The sequence below is a fragment of the Ahaetulla prasina genome, chromosome 2, assembly GCF_028640845.1.
Source record: "Ahaetulla prasina isolate Xishuangbanna chromosome 2, ASM2864084v1, whole genome shotgun sequence".
In the NCBI taxonomy this organism is placed as follows: domain Eukaryota; kingdom Metazoa; phylum Chordata; class Lepidosauria; order Squamata; family Colubridae; genus Ahaetulla; species Ahaetulla prasina.
This window is the reverse complement of record NC_080540.1, coordinates 66,587,460-66,607,821: the sequence shown is the minus strand read 5'-3', so window position 1 is coordinate 66,607,821 and position 20,362 is coordinate 66,587,460. Positions and strand designations below refer to the sequence as shown.

Sequence of the window (20,362 nt, the reverse complement as noted above, 5' to 3'; positions counted from 1 at the left end):
AAATTAGCTACTTGTAACAGCTAAATAAGTGATATTCACATACTAGGGGTGAAATGAGACAAATGTTTCAAATGCTTTTTTAATCACAATTCTGAACCATTGCTTTTGGAGAAAAGTTGAACAAAGAAAAATAAGAAAACAGAGTTCCTTGAAATTTACTTCACTTTGAAAGTAAAGTCTTACACTTAGGTAAGAAAAACCAAAAGCACACATATAAACTGGGGGAAACAAGGCTTAATAGTAGTGACTGTGTGAGGGATATTGGGAGTCTTAGTGGACAATCAGCTAAATATGAGCCAGCAGTGTGCAGCGGCAGCTAAAAAAGCCAACACAATCCTAAATTGCATTAACAGGGGGATACAATCAAGATCAAGTGAGGTACTAATACCACTCTATAAAGCCCTAGTAAGACCACACCTGGAGTATTGCATCCAGTTTTGGTCACCACACTATAAAAAAGATGCTGAGACTCTAGAAAAAGTGCAAAGGACTTTGGTCCTTTGCAACTAGGATGATTAGGGGATTGGAGACTAAAACATATGAAGAAAGGTTACATGAACTGGGCACGGCTAATCTAGTGAAGAGAAGGACCAGGGGAGACATGATAGCCATCTTCCAATACTTGAGGGGCTGCCCCAGAGAAGAAAGGGTCAAGCTGTTTTTCAAAGCACCTGAAGGCCAGACAAGGAATAATGGATGGAAACTGACCAAGGAAAGATTCGACCTAGAAATGAGGAGAAACTTTCTGACAGTGAGAACAATCAACCAATGGAACAGTTTGCCTTCGGAAGTTGTAGCAGCTTCAACTGTATAAAATTAACAAAACTGCTGTTGCAAAGATGCAAATATATATATAGCCCCAGTGTAAGAATTAATTCTGTTCCAAAGGTCTGCCGTCACTTGATTTTGTATATAATGAACTTAAAGTTAAGCCATTGTGTATTTAACTTGAATTGTTGTCTATCTTACACAAATTTTGCTAAAATAGTCCCCATTCTTAACTATAGATTGTCTTTAAAGCTGAAATCTTGCTGTTAATTATTCTGCTTTTCAATGGAAGTGGTGCAAAATGTTTCATTTAGAAAAATGATGAGGCAAGTATGGGAACAACCTTTCATACTAATACAGTCCTGAAGTAAAAGCTTCAGCTTTTTACAATTGTAAGATTAGGTATGTGTGCACTAAAATTGACAAGAGTTGTACGTTACATATACAATTCTGCTTACAGCTATATTAGTTACCGGTATGTGCTCTTGACTTCATGCAATTATTTTAGTAATGGTGTCATTATAATCCACATCCTGCAATCTGATATAATATTCAAAAATGGACTGATGCTACGACACTATTAGTTTGTTCCATTTTCATCCATAGGAAATAAACACCTTATTTTTGGAGAAGCAGTAAACCTGTCTCAGTATCAACTGGTTACTTCAGGGAAACAGCCCTCAAATGGGGGAAAAATAGATCTACTTATATCAGGGGTCTCCAACCTTGGTCCCTTTAAGACTTGTGGACTTCAACTCCCAGAGTTCCTCAGCCAGCTTTGCTGGCTGAGGGACTCTGGGAGTTAAAGTCCACAAGTCTTAAAGGGACCAAGGTTGAAGGCCCCTGGCTTAGATTGTGAAAATATACCTTGCCTTACCGTACTATAACATCTTTTCCCAACTTTAAAGATTTCTGCTTAATTCCCATTCTAAAAATCAATTAGGTGGCAGTCTGACATTTTCTCCTACTATTATTAAAAGCATGCAGATGTCCAGCAATGTCCACCACAATTCTTGAAATATTCCAGAGCTGGAATTCTAGGCCAAAGGGAAGGCCAAAATGCTACCAGATATGGAAGAATTCTGGAAATTATCCAGTTCAACTTCCTACTCAGTGCAGGATACTGCTCCATTATCCTTTCTCCAAATAAAGCCAAGCTTATTTCATTCTCACATTTATCACAGCTTTTACAGTGGTAAGTTAAAATCTGCTCTTTCCAAGTACAAGTTCTAATTTTGCTCAGAGTAGCAGTACAGAACTATTTTGCCGTCTCTTTTACATAAGAGCCATTTTTGGATATTTAAAAAACACTGTCATGAATCTCTTATCATGTGTACTCTCCCATGAAGGCCAAATCCAGTTGTTCAAATTATGGAAATTTTGTTATTCATATCCTACCTTTCTGCTCAGGGGATGGTCTAATAATAAATATACTTTATTTATTAATCAGCTAGGGAGGTTCAGGGGCTGAGGATGAACTAGAACCTGGGTCTCTCCACTCCAAGTCTAAGACCTGAACCTTTACCTCACATCTAATTTAAAAAAAATCAAAACTATGTGTGACTAATTGAAATTGAAAAAGGCCTAGAAAATTGAAAAGGCCCCACTAAAAGTCCAAAAGTAAGGGTTTCGTGTAATGCCTGGAATAACACAGTCTGTAGGTTAGCCACAGCAGAGCAAAAGAACTTTCTCCTTTGTCCAAAAGGACCTCAGAAAGTAAGAGCATCTCCTGATGATCTTACGAGAACTGGGTACGTTCATATTGAATTTGGGAATCCTTCAGGCCTCAAGTCTTTTAGAACTCTAAAGGTACTTTCACTAGTACATTTTAAAAAAACCGTTTACAGATAGTGTTTGACTTATGATAATTGATCTCAAAATTTCGGCTGCTAAGTGCGGCGGTTGTTAAGTGAATCTGGCTTTTGCCATTTCACAACTGTTCTTGCCACAATAGTTAAGCGAATCTGGCTTTCCCCACTGACTGAATTTAATTTAATCCAATCTACTATAGACTTAGGTACCAGAAAAGGACATAAACCACTTCTTTAGAATTAGATGACCAGAAGAGCTGGGTGTCATCAGAATACTGATAGTACCTTATTCCAAGACTAGAAATCTTCTCTTAGTGGTTTCATGTAGATATTGGGCAACAAAGAGGACAAGATGGAATTCTATGTGAAAATCCAAGTCAAAAAACTAATTGCTAAATAATGGTCCCCAGTATCACTTAATACCACCAAATACAGCTTCACCAGACAGTCAAAATAAAGGAAGATATCCTGGTTGATAATATTTAAAACAACTAAAGATCCAGAAAAACTAACAAGGTTGCACATTCACTCATCTTGTTCCTCAAGTTCATTAAAGTAGCCTCAACTTCTTATGCCAGCAACTGCTCAAATGAAATGAATCAGCATAATTAATATTATACAAATATATCTGCAGATGTAAAATCTCAATATTCCTAGTCACGTTAGTCAAAAATGAAACAACTGAGACCATGGATTATTTGGGCTAAGGAAAGGCTTTCTGATATCGCTCCTAAACTCAATTACTTCTCTTAGTAATGAAACAAGTTCTGAACTAGGTGATTTGACCTCTCCAGGTACCATATATGCACCTTTAAAGTGAACAGGCTGAAAAGATTTTCAAGAACACAACAATAATTTTTGTTGTTACAAAATTGTAATGTGCCTCAACATTGCATGCCAAGCATGTTATGCATTGAGAACTTTGCAAAATGCCCATGGTGAACCACCAATTAAACTGACTCTGCTTTACCAGCTTCCTGGTGTATGAGACAAAATATAGGGGAATAAATAATCTTTATTTTCTTAGAAAATAAAATTAACCTTTAAAGAGACATGCATCAAATTTACTACCACAAAAACTGGTTTTTAAAACTATTAACATATGCAAGTTATTTTGCATTTTAAAAAATATGAATATAAATATGAATTAATCAGATCCCAGTCCAAAATAATATTCGATTAAAATGAAAACTGCAATTAAGTGTGCTGCACAACAACTACTATAATCAAAACAGAATCCCAAAACTATATAGAGGCATTCAAACAGCTATTTATATAGATTGTTGTACTAAAAACAGATTCCCGCCCAATTTGTTTACACTTCAAATTTAAGTAATTGATTTTGCAAACTATGAAACTCTGTTTATTATATTATGATGATGTTTCTTGTCAAAATGATAAATAAGTTGCATTTATAGCTTCAAACATAAATCTGGAATTGGAATATTTGGTTACTGATGTTATACAGTACAAAGCAAGCAGGAAGATGTCATACCTGTTTTGCTAGATATTTTAATATTCAAATGATAAAAGATCATATTCTTTGCTGGATTAATATATTTGGTTCATGGTTTGCCTAAATTCTCTTTGGATCGGTAATTATGGCTTGTTCAGTAAACCATGGCTAAAATAAAGGCACACTGCAACTGAAAACGTATTTTATTTTTATCCAGAAATACTATTATAGTTTATTGGATTGATATTCACTCAGTGCTAAAAGCAGAAAAATGCGGTTGCCTCAGCTACTGCTGGTGCAATTTGCAGATACAGTACAATTTGACTCAACTGTTGCTTAGAATGCTGAAAGCACAGGAGTAACTGTCACTGATTATGTTACCTAGTTTGGGCAATGAAACATCTGCAGGAAAACAACTAAGTTCAGAGATCCTAATTTCAACCCGGAGTTACTAATACTCTCCTTTATTGATAGTCTCCAGTATAATGCCTTACCAGTTCTTTCCAAAGTGCTAATCTTGGCATTATGTATGCAGATGTCCTTGCAGAAAACCAGGGATCTGATTTCTCTTGCATACAAACAAAAAGGTCACGAACAGCCATCCTCATAGACCAGAAGGAAGGAAACAACAATACATGTGGAGTTGGACAGACCTCAGACCCTGATTGTATTATCAACCATATCATCAACAGCCTGTGGCCGCAGAAAAAAAAGGCTTAGGAAATGTGACTTTTTAAAAATGGAACTATAGAGATATAAGCTGCTGCTGCCTCCACAGTAATTTAAGAATGGGAGAAATGCAACATCCTAAGACTATGCCCTTTAAAACTGGTTGTGGGGCCATTCTGGTCTACAATTAAAGGGACTTGTTGGTGACTCCTCAAAGTTAAACAATAAATTCCAGAGAGAAATCCCTATAGTAGAAATAACAATAGCAATAGCACTTAGACTTATGAACTGCTTCACAATGCTTTTACAGCCCTCTCTAAGAGGTTTATAGAGTCACATATTTCCCCCAACAATCAGGGTCCTTAAAGCAACATGTGAAACTCCCCTCTCTCCCTATCACATGTACTAAAAATTTAAATTTAAATAATCTATTTTTAAATTTTGATTTATATGCTGTTTCAACTCCTACCCTCAAAACGACGCTATAGAGCACTGCACACCAGAACAACTAGACACAAGAACAGTTTTTTCCCGAAGGCCATCACTCTGCTAAACAAATAATTCCCTCAACACTGTCAGACTATTTACTGAATCTGCACTACTATTAATCGTTTCATAGTTCCCATCACCAATCTCTTTCCACTTATGACTGTATGACTGTAACTTGTTGCTGGCAATCCTTATGATTTATATTGATATATTGATCATCAATTGTGTTGTAAATGTTGTACCTTGATGAACGTATCTTTTCTTTTATGTACACTGAGAGCATATGCACCAAGACAAATTCCTTGTGTGTCCAATCACACTTGGCCAATAAAATTCTATTCTATTCTATTCTTTTATAAGAATTCTGTATGACTCAGGACAGTGTACATAATGTTCCCTCTTGCACTGAATACAACATCCCATGGAGTAGACTGAGAATAAGAACAGTCATCCAGATAACTTCTACACCGAAGAGAAAATAGAATTTATAGTCTCCTAATTTGTAGTCCAGCATCTTAACTGTTACATCAAACTAGCTCTATTTTCCAGGAAATATTTCAAATTATTAACTCACAATGCAAGTTATCTAGTACTGTATCCACATAAAATGGTAAATGAAAAATGGATATATATAAATTAAACTTAATTTTCTAGTTTATTATTCTTATTTATTTAATTCATTCTGACAAGTATTCAAGAAGGCTAACCAACTTTTTAAGAGCAAAATGTAAAAGCTCAAAATTATACATTACATTTAATACTAAAATGAATACTAAAATCAATTAGGAGTTAAAAGTTAAAACAAACTATTCAGAACTCAGACACAAACTTGCATCCTGTAATTGGTGCTTTTTCTAGAAAGAAACATTTTCCATATGTCTGTTTTTCTTTCTATACAATTTTTACAAGCTTATCTTAGTTCCTAGTTTATAAAGCTTGCCCTATTCTTTAACTTTATTCCTATACATACATAAAATTCTAATTTGAGTAACTTGTTCCATCCAGTGGTGAAATCCAATTTTTTTTATTACCGGTTCTGTGGGCGTGGCTTGGTGGGCATTGTGTGGCTTGGTGGGTGTGGCAGGGGAAGGATACTGCAAACTCTCCATTCCCACCTCACTCCAGGGGAAGGATACTATGAAATGTCCATTCCCACCCCACTCTGGAGCCAGCCAGAGGTGGCATTTGCCGGGGGGGGGTTTGGTTTTTTTTTTACATTTATATCCCGCCCTTCTCCGAAGACTCAGGGCGGCTTACAATGTATAAGGCAATAGTCTCATTCTATTTGTATATTTACAAAGTCAACTTATTGCCCCCCCAACAATCTGGGTCCTCATTTTACCTACCTTATAAAGGATGGAAGGCTGAGTCAACCTTGGGCCGGGCTTAAACCTGCAGTAATTGCAGGCTGCTGTGTTCTAATAACAGGCTTCTTACCAGCCTGAGCTATTACGGCCCAAACTGTTCTCCAAACTGCTCAAAATTTCCACTATCGGTTCTCCAGAACCTGTCAGAACCTGCTGGATTTCAACCCTAGTTCCATCCCAAACTTTGCTGTAAAAACATAGAGAGCAAATAGTTATTCTGTGCAGACTTCAATATATCTACAGGATACAGAAGAATTTCCAGATCCATCTTACATCTTTCCATAAAATGTTTGAATAGTTAAACCATTTGTATGTAGCACTTATTTGTCAAAAGTAGTTTCTGATTAATGTGAAGGGGGGAAAAGCAGACCAGTAAAAGTTGTACATTTGATATACTGCATTAAATAATAATGCATTCAGATTATACTCTAATAAAAGTATTATGCTATTAGCACATTATAATTACTATAATTTCACATGAATTCATGAAGAATGTGAATATCATTATCAGTTCTAATACATTTTTATTTTAAAAATAAGTAGAGTCAATAATTTATTTTAAATTTATAGGCCCATAAATGTTGCAGGGAAACAGACTATTAAAAATATACTATTTAACTATTTCCTTGCAAACACTCTGAAGACACACAAGATATGAGGAATATCTTAATTTGAGACATCCCTAATACATACACACTACATGAATTCACATTCTTCTAGAATTCATATGATTGTGTTGAGTACTCAGTGTCATTTTACGTGTACTTTGTTATGTTGTAAATAATAATGGATAATGGAACAAGAAAGCCACATAATATTTGTCTATTTTAATTGTGTCCAATATTATAATTGTGTTATCATTTTAACTGGTATGTGGAATGTCTAAATGCAGCTGAAAGGTGTTTCCATTGTTTTACAATATGTTGTTCTAACATAATTAAGAGTTGAATGTGAACCAGCACTCGTCTCTGAAAAGTTATTTGTATCAGAAATAAAATAACTTCCTATCACTTGTTATCCTTTATTTATTTTCAATTTCAAGTTTCTTATCATAGTTACACAATTACTTTTACAAGTATCGTATCTTAGCTCATACTTTATATAAAGAGTCACTTGTTTGAGATGGGCAGTTATAGAAATTGAAGAAATAAATAGATTATATAACAGCAATTATCAATTAGTAGCAAGTGAGAAAGGAACCGTATGTATTCCCTGGTCACTTTTTTTCTACTAAAAGTGGTTAATATATTAGGACTTCGGAGATCTCATTCTTTCTTGACACATGCCTAATGTCACTCTTATTAACAGATATACCAACAGATCTAGATTTAAATACCTTAATCTGTTTCTCTTGTCCACATTATATTTGCAATTTATTATGGATTTATTATGTCTTTTTGTTTAAATTTGCCAAATGATCCACTTTTATATGAGTCAATCCTTAAAGTGATAGTGAGGAGTTGGGGTTGTTTGTTTGTTTGTTTTTTGGTCACTTTATACAGTTTATCAAGAAGGGAAGAAAAGAAGGAATTGTTTAGATATCTTTTGTTGCTGTTAATTATGGTACAATTAAACATTTTCTCTTCAACTAAAGTCACAGATATAAAGTGTTGGGATTTTTGTAATCTACATCAATAATACAGTTTGGGAAGCATCTCTAACTTGTTACCTTGTTTCCAATTCTTCCCATCCCATTAGTGTCAGTTAACAGGAAAATTTTGCCACCTTAGATTACATTCAAAATGTTTACTTGTTTTGAGTTTTTTTAATGCACTTATTGGGGCTCCTATGCCATAATACACATAGCAGCTTACAGAAAGCTAATCACAGAATTAAAAATATCACATCACTTCAATCAACATTCAATGACCATCCTTGTGAGTAGGCAAAATTTCTGTATCTCCAAATGTCCTCCCAAAACTCATGTCTGGTTCTTCCATTATCATGATTCACTGGAGTTCCCATATACAATTATCATCAGCCTATGAATTCTTACCTTCATCAGCACGCACAATAATTTAGATGTTGATAGAAGAGAATATTTGTAGCTCAGGGTTGAATTAAGGGTCCTTGATACTCTTTGAGCTTGGTTTTCTTACAGACATTTCATTACCAAACTAGGTAATATAACAATTACACTGATGATGTTTTCTACTCTGGAAAATGAAATGTCTGCAAGACAACAACCAAGCTCAAGAACACCAACAACCTCTCAATTTAGATGTCACCCATTCACATTTGCTGACATACATTTCAACCTTAGGGGACATCATAACCTACTGTATATCTTTACTTCCCTATTTCACAAGATCAGACCACTTAATTACATACTTCCCCTTTTTCTCAGTTTCATGAGCACATTACGTATCTATTTTTTCTTTCCTTCATTTCGCCTGTTAAATAATGCTTGTTGTTGTTTACTCCTCTTCCATTCCAATCAATCTGAATGAGCACAAATCTTTACCACAGCCACTAGGCCAGAATATCACATCACTTACAAAACAAATATAAATAGAGATATTTTAAAACTAAAAAGTAAGAAGATTAATAACCATTTGCCAAATCTGGGAAAAAAAAGCAGATGGTATGTATGGAAGCAAAGAAGATGAAGACCTCATGACAGCTTTGGTCAATCAGACTTTCACATAATGCTTTTTAGTAAGACAGAAAATAGATTAAGTTACTGGCATAACAGCCATGCCGCAAGCATCATTCCATGTTAACAGTAAGGACAGTTAGATCACACACATTTTGGCAAGCACATCATAAGCAGAGTCAAAGGCTAATTTTACCCTCACTCACACTAATGTCTGGAAGCTAAGAGCTTTAATCTAGATGCTACTTTTCAAACCATAATACTGTTACCCAAAACTTATAAAGTACAATGATAATGGAAAATCATCAGTATTTTTCATTAACCTCTAAGTATGCTTTATTTTTTAACATTTTGGTTTTAATGACATTCAATATTAGAGTGATGTTTTCAGAAGTATTTCTAGACTTTGATTTGATCTTTAGAGATAAAAATGGTCCTCCAACTTCAGTAGTGCACAGATACTTTTCTGGAGGTGTGATGTTTCCATGCAATCAGCTGATTATATCTATCTCTCTATATCTATCATCTATATCTATCTATCTATACATCCATCTATCCAATCTATTTTATTTGTATCCTGCCTTTATTATTTTTGCAAACAACTCAAGGCAACAAACATATCCAACACACCTTCCTCCTTCTATTTTTGCCACAAACACCTTATTGAAATAAGTTGGGCTGAGAGAGAGTGACAGGCCCAAGGTTGCCCAGTTGGTCCTCATGCCCAAAGGAGGCCTAGAATTGAACCTCTTGGTTTCTAGGCCAATGTAATAACTGCTACACAAAGAATTAGAGTAGCCTTAGCACTTTTTTAAAATGTTTAAATTTAATTTTTAAATAATTATCAAGTATTTTTTTACTTTTTAATACTTAAAATTAAAAGCAATATACAGGTAACCTCAATTTATAACCACAATTGAGACCAAAACTTCCATTGCTAAGCAATGCTGTGCTTAAGTGAGTCATGCTCAATTTTAAGACCATTTTTACTGTAGTCTTTAAGTGAATCAAGTCTTTTCCCCTTGATTTTGCCTGTCAGAAGCCCCCTGAAAGGTTATAAATGGCAATCATGCGATCTCAGGATGCTGCAACTATATAAATACACGCTGGTTGCCAAGAATCTGAATTTTGATCACATGATTCTGGGGACATTACACTGATTGTCAATGTGAGGACTGGTTTTAGCTCACTTTTTTCAATGCCATGTAACTTCAAATGGTCATTAAACCAATAATCATAAGTAAATCAGTGGTGAAATTCAATTTTTTTTACTACTGGTTCTGTGGGTATGGCTTGGTAGGCGTGGCTTGGTGGGTGTGGCAGGAGAAGGATACTGCAAACTCTCCATTCCCTCCCCATTCCTGCTGGATTTCACCTCTGAAGTAAATGACTACCTGTAACCAAGTACTAATTTTTACACTTAAAATAATAATATAAAACAAAGAACTACAACTCAGTGCTTTGCTTGAAAGTGTATATTCAGTCTAAAATGCTAATAAGTGAATATAAATATAAATACAGTACCAACAAATTAAGAAAAATACAATTGAAATGAAAATGAAAGTATGACATGCAAAATGAAAAAGTATAAGCACTTTTAAAAATGAAATAATTGTCAAAAGAAAACATCTTTACCAAGCACAACAAAACACAACAACCAAGCAATTTATCTGATGTGATCATTTCATAGTGAGGGGACCATATTTAGAAGCTTATACTGGTATCAAAATGTCATGGTACAAATGAAACAGATTATGTAATTCAGATCATTTCTTCACTGTCATGATACATGTGATGTCACTTGATTCACTCCATCAGGATAGTCATGAATGGCATCTTGACTATCCTGAGGGAGTGAATCAAGTGACATCACATGTATCATGACAATGAAGAAGTGATCTGAATTACATAATCTGCTTCATTTGTACCATGACATTTTGATACCAGTATAGCTTCTAAAAACGGCTGTGTCATCAGTACAAAACCCTTCACCTTAGCAGCAATCCATGTCATTTGGCAGAATCTTTTAAGTTGTGAAAGGATCATCATGGGGATTTTAGGTGCTTTTTAAATAGGGAAAGGCACATGAGCCACAAGTCGCAACGATTTCACATTCCTCATGATCTCATCGTATAAATCAGGGGTCTCCAACCTTGGCAACTTTAAGCCTGGAAGACTTCAACTCCCAGAATTCCCCAGCCAGCAAAGCTGGGGAATTCAAACCTGCAGGAGTTGAAGTCTTCCAAGCTTAAAGTTGCCAAGGTTGGAGACCCCTGGTATAAATAATACAAATTATTTAAGTTGTATCGGTAATATCGTGATGCAACTGATGCAAATTATATATTTGTAGCATTTTCACAATGAGATTATGACACAGATTGCATCACTTATCATCTTACCTTTCCTGTGGACACTGGGTGACATGTGTTCAGCTATGGAACATAGCTTCTGTTTGATGATAACTGCCCTCTCAACATCCACTGGAAATTAAACAACCTCCAACGGCAGCATTTTATCCTTCATAGTTTTAACACTTAAAACAGTGAAGATCATAAAAGATTTGCATAATATAACTGAAGAATTCATCTCAGTCTGAAAGCAATAATCTCACTATCGATTGAAATTATTATACAGGGCCAAAGTCTGCCACATAGTTAATAGATTGCAATAATCCAGACACATCCTGGACATAAACCGTTTCAACTCCTACCCTCAAAACGACGCTATAGAGCACTGCACACCAGAACAACTAGACACAAGAACAGTTTTCCCCCGAAGGACATCACTCTGCTAAACAAATAATTCCCTCAACACTGTCAAACTATTTACTAAATCTACACTACTATTAATCTTCTCATCATTTTCATCACCAATCTCTTTTTGTTGCTATCATTAAGGGTTAAATTGCAACCTATGACCATCATTTGTGTTGTAAATGTTGTATCTTTGATGAAGGTATTTTTTTTCTTTTTCTTTTATGTACACTGAGAGCATATGCACCAAAACAAATTCCTTGTGTGTCCAATCACACTTGGCCAATAAATTCTATTCTATTCTATTCTATTCTACTCTACTCTATTCAAAGTTTTTTCCCGCATGCCATCACTCTGCTAAACAAATAATTCCCTCAACACTGTCAAACTATTTACTAAGTCTGCACTACTATTAATCTTCTCATCATTCCCATCACCCATCTCCTTCCACTTATGACTGTATGACTGTAACTCTGTTGCTTGTAACAATTTTAATTTATATTGACATTGTTTCCTTTGCTTATTTGTACCCTATGACTATCATTAAGTGTTGTACCTTAAAATTATTGATGAATGTATCTTTTCTTTTATGTACACCGAGAACATATGCACCAAGACAAATTCCTTGTCTGTCCAATCACACTTAGTCAATAAAAAATTCTATTCTATTCTATTAAATATCAGCAGTTATATAGGCATATGCCCAAATAAGCTCACAATTGGTGGTATTAGCTAAAGCTGATAAAAATGTCCAAACCACAATTTCCAATGACACCTGCAACTCCAAAGTGATTCCTTAATGGGACTGCCTCCTCCTATTTTGTATAGTTGAACTACCTGCCATCTAGATAGGTAACAAATAGGTTAGCTATCTAGCCTAGGTAACAAATAATGTTTGACATTATATAAAGAATATAATTAATGTTTGCATCATTCATGATTACACTATTGTGGCTATATTCTCTTATTTTTAAAACCAGATTCACACCTGATGTGATAAGATTTATTTACGCTTAAGGGTACAATCGCATACACTTCAACTGAAAAGTATTTTCTATTGAATATGAATACACAAAGGTAGAATCAAGCTATATGTACAGTAGCTAAATCTATACACATCTTGCTAAACCAAAACTTAAGAAACCATTAGTGCGAGGTATGAAAACAACCATAATTAATTTAAAATATAGTTTAGTACTTTCCAGATACGTTGAGAACTGATCACAGTTCCCCAAAATGGCATGATTATTGGTCTAGTATTCTGGTGAAATCCATTAAAATTTAATGGTCTAAACCAGAGGTCTTCAAACTTGTCAGCTTTAAGACTTGTGGACTTCAACTCCCAGAATTCTCCAACAGCTGGCTGAAGAATTCTGGGAGTTGAAGTCCACAAGTCTTAAAGCTGACAAGTTTGAAGACCTCTGGTTTAAACATACATCTGCATTTATTTTAGAACTGAAGGTATCACACTTCAAATCTTTTAAAAAATTATCTTATGACCATAGTCAACAAAACTGAAAAAATTAGATACAATGCAAGAAGTAAATCAGTCTCCTCCAACTTGTAGCTCAGATGAGTTGGATTTAAACTTCCAGTGCATATTTCTTGGGAACATCAATCTTCCGCCAAAAAAGTTCATAAACACCGTACATACAAAAACAATATTTTCATAATTAATATAAACATAATGCTGGATTTACCTGTAGCACATTTTTAAAATGTATCATTAAAGGGACCTTCCAAATAAGTTTTTCATTTTTCAGTTAAATTGGTCATATATCAATTAGCTAATGATTTTGTATATAATGAAATTTCAGCTAATGAAAACCATCCTATTTTCTGGAGGAAAACTTTATTGCTATACTTTTTTTGTTCTTTCTTTTGAACTTTCCCCTTCCTGTGTATATGGGTATCATTCTGAGAGGCTCCTCTTTTAAATGATAATGGCAACACAATGTTGTCATTACACAATGTTATACATGTGGGGTTTTTTTACATTTGTTCCGAATGCGACCGAGTTTTCAATTACTCAGCAAAATTATGTCACAAAAGTCTTGTTTAGGTGCATTCTTCACATCTTTTTGTTTGTTTTAATAGCTGTTTTTATTGCAAAAGGTAGCTAATAGGTAGTGAGACTTACAATATTATGAATCTACTCTCTCTCTCCTACCCTAAAATCAGATATAAGTAATGTAAATAAATACACTTAAATTTTCTAGGTGAATTATTCAACTTTTAATCCTTAGAACTGAAAAATATACAGCATTCACATATTGCATCATGGACTATGTACCTAGTAAGGAGTGAACATAAGCCTTGCTTCATTGTTTAAGGTTTTCAATTTACAATTGTGTAAGTATTACTAAACAGCCACTCATCTTTATTTTATTTCTCTATAGAGCTCAGTTGTAACTAAACAAAGGCAAAAAGTTTATGAGTATTAAATACAGAACTATTTTCTTAAAAATGTTATTGTATTTTTAATAGTTGTTATCAATTTGAATGCATGGATGGCACAAAGGGAAATTATAGTGAAATTAATTTAGTTTTTTAAAAGGAAAAAAATATATGCCAGGCTAACAATACCCTATTTTTAATCACAGCATATACTTTGAATTATAGATAGTTGTGCAGATACTTACATTTCTGGAACTAAAGATTTCAAGACAAGATCCGCTTGTACTCTCTCCTATGTCTTTCTCTCTCTCTCCTTCCTAAACTCAGGCTAATTTTAAGCAGTTTGGCTCAAAGCAGAAATAATAGTGTCTTAGTCTACTGAAATTAAGGAATTGGACTGAGTTATTACCAATCTTAAAGAACATTTTTTATAGTATACAAAATTATTTACTATTTCAGCATCAAGTACTGAAATGTCCTTTAGTCTTTTGGGAGATTTTTAAAAAACTATTATTACTTAGCAACTCATTGTGTGTGTGTGAGAGAGTACCATGCTCTTCCCCAAAGAGATCAAGACAATATTATGGATTGTAGTATACAAGTACTTATTGTCAAAATCCTTTAAAGCCGGGTGATTTTGAAGGGGTAAGTACAACTTTATTCAGACACAATGAATTATAACCACCAATCAGATTATATCAAATTTTCCCAGTTTTAGGCCGACAGTGACGTGCTTATTTTTTTATAATGGGTTTTCACAATTCATAATGCCCAGACCAGTGGGCAAACTCCAAAGTAAACAAACTACTGAAAAAGCATCCAATATAATAACCTCATCATCCTCATTAGTTAATTAAAGCTACCTTGCCTATTCCTCCGAGGGGAGGCAATCATCCTTGCCCTCCAAATTGAGTTTCCCGAAGGTCAACCTGCTTTTGATCCCTTGGCCGCTGCTGTCAAGAAAGGCGAGAGTCCCTGGGCAAGTTTGCAATGAAGTTCAGCGGCGAATCATGGGAAGATTATCCATCGGAGACATCCCATCGTCCATGCGCGGCTAAAACCCTAAATACACTCGAAGCAAAACACCCAAGTCTTTTAAACTCCTTTCCGATTGGCATCAGAAGAGCCGCACAAAGGAGCTTTAAATTTCGGCAGCCCGGACCTAGAGGCAACAGATTCGAGTCGTTTCAGTGTCACGGGCTTCCATCAGAGAGGTGCCTTAGTTTCCGCAAGATATATATATTGCAAACGACCTAAGACCGAACTCCTAGAAAATCCAGCCGAATGAAGTCCCTTCCCCTTCTTCCTGCAGCTCCATATTTATTTATTTTTTAAAAATAAGCGACGCGCCTGCCTTCCGCATGCAACACAACCCCGCCACCGCGAGGCACAAAGATCAGGTTGATCAGTCAGATCATATCCAGAGAGTCTCTGCAAACAAGGCAGACGCGGGCGAGGTGAAGCGATAATTAAAGCACCCAAGAAACCCTGACAAAGAGGCGGGCGGCGGGGGAGGAGGCGGAGACCCCCTCCTGCACAAATCAAATACTAATCAAAAGCAAGGAGACGAGCGGGTGGCCGAGGGAGTTTCCAAGCCCCCGCCGCGTACATTGTCTCAGATTCCGCTGCTGACGGTGGACAAGGCGAATTAAAACAGTCTGCCGCCCAGGAGACTGCAGCTCGAGCTTTGACCGGGGAGCGTCAGGGAATTAAGCTCTCCAGCTGTCTCCTCGGACTGGGTCAAAGAATCCACACCATCCCTTGTATCTCATTTCGGGAACAGAAGCCAAAAAAAAAGGGGGCCACCGGGAAAGTGTCAGAGGCGGACGTGGCAACCGTGGGGTTGGGGGGTGGGGGGGGTGGCTTCCACAAAACAGCGCTACCTCAGGAAGACCAAAAAGGGGTCTCGCTTGTCTTGCGCTCTCCTCCGCCCACCTTTCGGAGTGAGTCTGGTTCCGCTATTTGGAGGAGTGAGTGGACTGGCTCGCTTCATACCAGAGTCCAGCCGAGGCGAAGCGGCTTTGGCGGCCGGGCTTCGGCAGCCTACGAAGCGAGGAATGCCCTCCCTAGCTGCGGCTCTAGGGAAAGCCCTAGCTCCGAGCTGCCATTCGGGGCCCGCACGCTCCTCGGCCAAATCGCGGCGCCCAGCAGGCGAGGAAACACTCCCCCACCCCCGTCAGTCGCCCACTCCTCTCAGGAGGCGCGAAGCAAGTGGCCTCCCGGAGCGCGGGCTCCCCAAGAGCCGCCTCCGCTGCCCCGGTCCTTGCGATTCCCGCTTGCTCCGTAGGGATCCTTCCCGGGACTGGCTCGCTGGCTTTTCTCTCTTAGCCAGACATTGTGGAACCGCTTTCCTCAACCTTCCCCCCCCCCCCCACCTCCGCCTCTGGTTCTGCTCTCTCCATGCCTTCTCTGGAGAAAGTGAGGGGGGGGAAGCATCTAACCTTAAATCCTTAACCTCCCTCTCCATAAGATCCACCCAATAAGACCCCGATCGGGGGTGGGGCGGAGAGGCAGCGGGCCAGAAACCGGGAGCTAATAAAATAATAATTTCCAAAAAAAAAAAAGAGAGAGAGAGAGAAACACCCTTTAGCACAAGCAAGTCAGTCAGTCAGTCAGCCAGTCCACCCGCCCGCCGTCCCTCCCCGAGTAAAGGACAATAGCTCTCTCCGCCACCACCGCTACCCGCAGCCCCTTGACACCAGAGCCCCGGGAGGAGGGGGGGGGAGAGTCCATTGTGTATGGCCGGGCTCGACAATTTACGAAACAAAAACAAAACCACACACGCACACAAAAAAATACAAGAGAGGGAAACGAAGAGTGGCTCCTCCTCCTCTTCTCCAAAAAGGCCTGTTGGAAAACTGCACAGAGCAGAAGCAGCAGCAAGGAGCCCACCATCTCTCTCTCTCTCTCTCTCTCTCTCTCTCTCCCGCTCGCTCTCGCCGCTGCTGCCCTGGCGAGCCAAAGAGACGAAAAGGCCCCGAGCGATAGGAAGGGGGATCTCTGCCCTAGAGCGGAGGGTGGAGGGTGGGGGGGAGAGGAAGGCCCGATCGCTTTGTGTTACCTGCCGTGAAACCAGTCCTTGCAGGCGTCGCACTCGATCATGAAGCGGGTTACGTCGTAGGGCAGCCTACAGATGCAATAGACGGGCACCGTCGCCATGTTAGCTCCCTTCAAAACAACACTGGATCCCAAGGCAAGCGAGCCGTGCGGGAGAGTCAGCTAACCAGCCAACCAGCCAGCCAGCGGAGAGAGGCAGGCAAGCAGGCAGGGCGTTTTGCTGCGGCTTCCTCGCTGTTGGAGAGCTCGCTCGATTCTCTCTCCTCCTTTGCCGCCACGGGCAAAGCGAATCAACCGGGCCTGGAGACGGCGGGAGAGGTGGAGGGAGGGGGGGAGGGAAAAAAAGAAGCAAAACAAAATCCGGAGAATTCAGTAAGCGATCCTCAAGGGCGAGCTGCAATGTCAGAAAAAATAACCGAGGCTTCCCGAAAGTTTGACTGCATGGCTCCTCTGCCTGGCGCCGGTTCCAAAGCTCGCTGGAAGCTCGCTCGCTCGCTCTTTTTTTCCGTTTTCTTGCTTTTCTTTTTGTTTTGGTCGTAGTGCTTTCTAAATGATCATTATCCCAAATGTTGGACGAAATGCATTCTATTGCATGCCCCCTGGTGACAGTACAGTACCGAAGCTTTTCATAAACACTCCGAAATGTAGCCCTTTCCTTGTAATGTCCTTACGTCAGCTTGCAACATTGTAATATTTCCTCTGATGGGGCTGGGGAGGGAGGCTGCAGAAAAGGGGAGGCGAATATGCGAAAACTCCCAAGCTTGGCACCGTACAAAATATTAAAAAGGGTGGTGGTGGTGGGGAACAGGAAGACAACCACTCTCAAAGCTGGAAAATAAACAGGGAGGCGTGCTAAAGCGAAGCGGCTGAAAGGGAGATTTTTAAAAAATTACAAACGATTTAGCCAAGGATTCTTGGGAGAGGAGAAGGTGGGGAGGGAGGGAGGGAGGGAAGAAGCTTCATTGAAAGGAAGAGAAATATTGCCGCGACTTCAAAAGTGGTGTCTGCAGTTGAGAGCCTCGTCCTTAAAACTCTTCTCCGCCAAGAGGGACGGGTGGAAATTATGTAGATTGCGAAGAATCGATGCATCAGCTGATGTAATAAAGCGGAAGATCGAAAAGTTGGACAATACACTTTGTTTTAAAACATTTAAGCTCTTGAGATTTAACAGCCTGCTTCCACTTCATTCTTCCAGCTTACCAACGTTGGAGGATAAAGAAATCGAGAGAACAAAACCAGAAATACTCTCCATCCTTCCCTCGACTCCTTCTCCCCCTCCCTTCTCCCTTCCCCCCTTCGTGATTTTGGCATAAAAAGAGGGAGCGAGTTACTTTTGGTGGGGTAATAAACTTCTAGGGCAACGCTTGGGAGGTTTCTCTCCCTACAAACGAAAGTGTGACTCCGCCTCCTTTCTTTCTAATTGTTAATGAAAGTAGAAGCGAGTCTGAGAGTTGATCCGAGGAAGTAGCAGTTCCGGTCTTAGGCGTTCCGGTATTTGGCATTCTGCGATTTCCCCTGAACCCATAATATATATATAGATATAGATATATATTTGAAACGAAGCCCCTGTAGCTTTGTCAATAACCGCTACTCTTAGCATAGCCCCTCCCCTCCCGCCATCCCTGCTCAAAAAGTTTTTGAAAGTACCACGTGTCACTTTGCTGCTTGGCTTTAATTCACAGTTGTGGCCATACGTTAACTCTCGCGGTAGTACAGCCCCCCGCCCCTGTCCCTCTCCCCTCCGCTTCTGATTGTTAGGTTTCCTTCATTTTTCGGTAGGGTACGTTAGTAATGCAGCCGAGTACCCGTGCAGGGTCAAAGCTGTGAGTTGACCATTCTTGCCTTTCATAGTGACGCTTGAACAAATTGCCAGCAAGGCGTGATGGCCACCTTCTGTTGCTCCCCCGGGCACATTATGACTCTTCTATATATAGGTGTACTACATCGGATCAAGGTGGCTTTATTTGTAATTACAACAGATCATTATCATTCCTTGTGTGATAGGGTAGTTGCCCTGGTCAGAGTTACCATGCTGTCTTAAAATATGGATCCTTTGAGTTTATTCCTGCCTTAGATCTGTAACTATGTTCCCATATTATTAAATTTTCCAATAATTCTTAACATGGGTGTCTGCAGAGGGTGGGGAGGGCAAGGACCCCAGTGAAGGGCAGTGATGATAACTACATAACGACACCACCACGCAACTGTTGAAATTTAAATCCTTGCCTCTGATATAGCAATACAAAAACATAATCATAGTATTTGCATGCGGACATTATTGTTGGGATCATCAAGGTTATGGACATTACTGTTTCTTGGTAATTCTTGCTAAGTGGAATCTGTGCATTTTATTTGAATATGAATGCAGTTGTCAAGCTGAATTGCTCATACTAATGTCCTTCTAACTGCAGCACAAACATGTCTCAGTCCAGGGGTGTCAAACTAGGGATCCGCGGGCCGGATGCATCATGCACAGGCCATGGCCACCCCAGCTCCGCAAAGGGGGGAAATGTTGCAATATGTCATGTGATGGCAATGTGACATCACGAGTTTGAAACCTGTGCAGTAGACCTTCCAAAGCAGGGGTCTCCAACCTTGGCAACTTTAAGACTTGTGGACTTCAACTCCCAGAGTTCCTCAGCTAGCTGAGCTGGCTGAGGAACTCTGGGAGTTGGAATCCACAAGTCTTAAAGTTGCCAAGGTTGGAGACCCCTGTTCCAAAGCATGTGACCTCATTGTTTTGGCTTTAGCACATCCCCAAATCACAAGTATATGAAGTTAAAAATCTTCTTTAGCAGATACAGTTTTAAAGTTTGTCCTCACTTAATTTCTGCTGTGGATTAGACCTAGAATGCTTTATCAATGATGAAGTTAACAATGACTGGGTGGCTGGGCCCATCACTCACTCCCTCAGTCCAACCCACTTCACAGGGTTGTTGTGAGGAAAATATGAAGCAGGAGTACTGTATGCAGTATGTTTGCAACCTTGAGTTATATAT

At 38.6% G+C, this 20,362-nt stretch overlaps 1 protein-coding gene across 1 annotated transcript in view; it reads right to left on the bottom strand.

Annotated features, from left to right (window-relative positions):
- PHF2 (PHD finger protein 2) overlaps positions 1–18,045 on the bottom strand; it is a 147,783-nt gene extending 129,738 nt beyond the window's left edge. The window contains exon 1 of the mRNA XM_058167411.1: positions 17,368–18,045. Within this exon, the coding sequence (XP_058023394.1) occupies positions 17,368–17,465 (98 nt within the window). The 5' untranslated portion in view covers positions 17,466–18,045. The remainder of the gene's footprint in view (positions 1–17,367) is intronic.
- Between the last annotated feature and the right edge of the window lie 2,317 nt (positions 18,046–20,362).